The sequence below is a fragment of the Palaemon carinicauda genome, chromosome 8 (assembly GCF_036898095.1).
Source record: "Palaemon carinicauda isolate YSFRI2023 chromosome 8, ASM3689809v2, whole genome shotgun sequence".
NCBI classification, from domain to species: domain Eukaryota; kingdom Metazoa; phylum Arthropoda; class Malacostraca; order Decapoda; family Palaemonidae; genus Palaemon; species Palaemon carinicauda.
The window spans coordinates 142,078,333-142,083,332 of NC_090732.1; the positions used below are offsets into that span (position 1 = coordinate 142,078,333).

General features: G+C 31.8%; 1 protein-coding gene across 5 annotated transcripts in view; it reads left to right on the top strand.

Annotated features, from left to right (window-relative positions):
- The window catches only part of LOC137645997 (solute carrier family 35 member C2), a 132,164-nt gene that overhangs the window by 22,939 nt on the left and 104,225 nt on the right, over window positions 1-5,000 (top strand). For 4 of the 5 annotated variants that reach the window (XM_068379120.1, XM_068379122.1, XM_068379121.1 and 1 more), the window contains one exon: window positions 4,947-5,000. This exon is cut by the window's right edge and continues 18 nt beyond it. The exons of the other annotated variant lie outside the window; for it this stretch is intronic. In XM_068379120.1, coding sequence (XP_068235221.1) covers window positions 4,947-5,000 — 54 coding nt within the window. The remainder of the gene's footprint in view (window positions 1-4,946) is intronic. 5 annotated transcript variants of the gene reach the window in all.

A 5,000-nucleotide genomic window follows, 5' to 3' on the forward strand; every position in this document is an offset into this window, starting at 1 on the left:
AACCACCAGAGTCTGCTGTTTGGAGTTTGCCGAGTAGTCAAATTACCAATCATAGTAACCAAAACCACTATAGTCTAATATTTTCCGTGTGCTTTGAATTCACTGAGAAATTAAATAGCCAATCGTAGTGACAAGAGCAATCGGAGATTTCTGACCTCCACCAAATGTTAATGGAGTCGTCCGTGGCCTAAGGTCTATCTGTGGTGGAAATTTCGTCGAAATTCGTCTATTTGTTTTGATGTTATCCTTAAAATGGCGAAAGGCAAATCTGGATCTAGAATCCGGATGATCTCCAAAATTCAATGGAGTCGTCCATGACCTAAGATTTGGCTGTAGTGAAAATTTCGTCTAAATCCGTCAAGTAGTTTTGACGTAATCCTGTCAGAGGCACAGAGGCAAATGAATAGATAAATAAATAAACTAGAATCTGGATCCGGACCTGGATCATATCCTAATGTGGTAGGGCCGCCCATGACCTAAGATATCATCTATCTATGGTGAAAATTTCGACAAAATCCGTCGCGTAGTTCTGACGTAATCCTACCAAAGACGGAATAACGTAAGGTGTGTTCACCGAGGGATCCGATCGCTAATTTTCCTCTCCAGTGACGTCACTGGAGTACATCGAATGAGCGATGCACTTGTCACAGTGTCATGATTATGGGTGGGTATTCCATATACGGGTGCACTAATAGTTCCAGGCATGAAGGTATTTGTTTTCACAGGTTCCCTGAATACCCCAAGGTGTCCAAAGTATGGGTTACTGCATGTAAAAGAAGTAATAGCATTAATGTTAATGATGCCAGGATTTGTTCTCGCCATTTCCGGACAGAAGATTAGGAAAGAAATCGCCAACATGAACTGCTACCACAACTTTACCAGATAAATTATCACAGATTTAAGGAAACCGCAGTTCCCTCTTTAAATTTACCTGTTAAGACGTAAAGTCAGGTATGGTTTAACAATTTGTTCACAATTTCATTAGCGCAGATTTTAGTGACATATCCTCGGTTGATAATTAGCTTGGACTAAATTCTTAAAATGAAGTACAAAATTAAAATAGGCCTAGCCTATGCAATATATGAAGAATTATGGGATTAAGGCTATCCATTTTTTTCATACTTTCTTTTTATGAATGTAAAGGTGTTCGAACAAATTATTAGGCCTATAAGTAGTGATCTTTTTCCGAAGTCTTCTTGTGCAGACAATTATTAGGCTTATTTCCCTTATCTCTTAAAAACCCCACTAAGAGATATCGTAGGGTCAGAGAGTTGAATCTGGTAATAAAAGTAAACTGTAGATATATTGATTAGTGACGTAGTGTATGGAGAATTAAGTGGCTTCCATTAGCCTAATCATTCAACAGCTTTTTAGTCCTATGCGTGTGAAGTTCTGTATTAGGTGCAGAAGACATATCAGGATGAAGATATTAAATGCTGAAAGGGTCAGAATTTCTTTTAAAAAAATGTGTAAACAAATATTTTTAATAATTCTTCGGTAATATTTTGTAAATATAAGAACATTAAGCTAATTCAATAAAAGTCGGGATTTTTTTTTTCAACCTCATCACTTTCGTTATTTATATTCTAACAAGATTATATTATGGTTAGCAAGGTCTTGGATATCTTGATATGTCTGTATTAAGTGATTGAGAGGGAGATAAAACAATTTTTGTGTACAGTTGTTGAACAGTAAACATGACCACATCCTAATTACTAAAATTACATGTTATATTAATGAAATATTAAGCATAAATTTTATCTACGTAATTGAAATCGTTCAGTGATTTCATGTAACCACTGATCTACATTTTCAGTGATTACATGAAATCACTGGAACTGTTAGTGATTACATGTACTGTATTCACTAACGATTACAGTAATTACACGCATTCACAGTAACACACACACACACACACACACACACACATATATATATATATATATATATATATATATATATATATATATATATATATATATATATATATATATATATATGTATGTATGTATGTATGTATATATATACATATATATATATATATATATATATATATATATATATATATATATATATATATATATATATATATATATGTATGTATGTATGTATGTATATATATACATATATATATATATATATATATATATATATATATATATATATATATATATATAAATATATATATATATATATATATATATATATATATATATATATATATATATATATATATATGTGTGTGTGTGTGTGTGTGTGTGTATGTGTGTGTGTGTGTGGGTGGGTTTGGGTGTAATTATTATTATTATTATTATTATTATTATTATTATTATTATTATTATTATTATTATTATCATTATCATTATTATTATTATTATTTTGTAAATATCATGGAGCCATAATTCGCTTAGCTTTCTACTACACAGAACAATTAGCCGTATCTTAGAAAAGAAAGAGAAATGAAACAAAATATTGATTCAGGTGATAATCAGCTTTATCCAGTATTATTTTTCCCCCATTTTTCCTAAGAAGGATATTGAAAGCTTTAGAAATCTAGGTAAAGACCCGACTATAATCATAAGTAAACCGGATAAAGGTCATGGGATTGTGATACTGGATAAAGCTGATTATGTAAGGAAAATGGAAGATATTCTAAACGATAGGTCTAAGTTCAGTGAGTTGGTGTCGGAGGACCCCTTAATTCGAATAAAATTAACTACAGGGTTCGTAAGTGGAAGAAGGGTGGCATATTGTCAGACGAAACAGCTTCAGCAATGATGGCAACAGGAACACAGCCTGGTATTATGTATGGTGCCCCAAAGATTCACAAAAGAGGTATTCCTCTGAGACCAATTCTCAGCGCTATTAATACCTGTTCCTATGACCTGTCCAAACATCTAGTAACTAAGCTCACTCCTCTCACAGTAAATGAATATACCCTGAAAACTACTTATGAATTTTTAGACTTGATAAATTCTATCAAAGATGCAAATAACTATGTTATGTGCAGCTTCGACATCGAAAGTTTGTTCACTAACATTCTTGAACAGCTTTTCCCTAACCCCGAGGACATTTTCGAAGGTTTCAATAAAAAACAATATAAAATACTATTAGAACTAGCTACCACTACATCCACATTCATGTTTAATAACAAGTTACATGAGCAGGTAGATGGAGTAGCAATGGGATCGCCGTGTGGACCAACCTTGGCAAATATATTTCTATGTTATTGTGAAGGGAAATGGTTGAATGATTGTCCTGTAGAATTTAAGTCTTTTTTATACCGTCGATATGTAGACGATACATTTTCACTTTTCAAAAATTTAGATCACATAAGCCAGTTTTTAGATTATTTAAATACAAAGCATCGTAACATAAGATTTACGAAAGAAAATGAACAGGATGATACTTTGCCTTTTCTCGATGTCTAGGTCTCTCGGAAACATTATACCTTTAATACCTCAGTATTTCGAAAAAACACTTTCACAGGACTAAGCACTCATTTTTTAAGCTCAGAACCAAAAATCTACAAAATCAATTCGATAAAAACATTGTTATATAGATGTTATCATGTATGTTCAACTTATCTGGGGTTTCATGAGGAAGAAAATTTTCTAAAATAATTTTTTATTACCAATGGGTTCCCTCTGAACCTCTATTATAATCAAGTCAAGAAGATTTTAGATAAAATTTACAGTCAAAATTTAACAATTCAAACAGGTAGTAAGAAAAAGTTATATGTCTCCTTTCCGTACTATGGTTATGTTTCGGAGAGACTAAGAACAGAGGTTATGAGTGTTGTGGGGAAATGTTATCCCCACATAGATTTAAAACTAATTTTTACTAACAAGATCTCAGTTGGCTCACTGTTTAAATATAAGGAGAGTCTACCTACTCCCTTGTGTTCCGGTGTCATATACACTTTTCAATGTGCACTCTGTAATGAGTGCTACACTGGAAGCACATCTAGACAGCTTCAGTGTAGGATTTCGGAGCACATGGGGAGATCGGTACGAACCAATATACCTTTAAATAAGAAACCAATTTCAGCTATTTATGACCACGCATTTAAATCTGGTCATGCCATTTCTAAGGAAAATTTCAAAATTTCAGACAGACATAGTAGCGTCAGTCAACTGAGAATCTTGGAGTCTTTATACATTTTTAAGACAAAACCCAACTTGAATGAGGGCTTACCTGTTCAGTTACCGGTGACCCATTGATCCGTTTGGTCTGTGGGTTGCTGGTCTGGATGGGTGGTCATCGTCTCCGGAGGGTGACTATAATAGGTATATTAGTTATTGAGTCATTTATATAGTTATATAGTTATGTGTGTAATTAGTCTTTTTTAAGGTTTTATGTTCCTTGATTGGTTGATTTTAGAGCTAGTTGATCAGTTCATGAAAGTGTATCTTCCTAACTATGTACCTAGGATGATTTTATTAATTTCATTAATTTTACATATGATAAATGCAGATAGGCTGAAGATGACATAAGTTATGTCGAAAGCTCCCGAATAAAGATGATGATAGCAGCATTGACTTTTATTCCTACTTAAATTGCGATTCCCAAGAGGAACCCATCTATCAGCTATATATATATATATATATATATATATATATATATATATATATATATATATATATATATATATATATATATATATGTGTGTGTGTGTGTGTGTGTGTGTGTATATATGTGTGTGTGTGTGGGTGGGTGTGCGTGTATACACATACACACACATACATATATATATATGTATATATATATATATATATATATATATATATATATATATATATATATATATATATATGTATATGTATATATATATATATATATATATATATATATATATATATATATATATATATATATATATATATATATATATATATATATCCTGTAAACTTAAAGAACTAATACTTAGTGTTTCTTTTTCCCAGGTTTGGTTCATAAACACTCTCTCCGAAACATCGGAAATTTTCTTGGCCAGTACT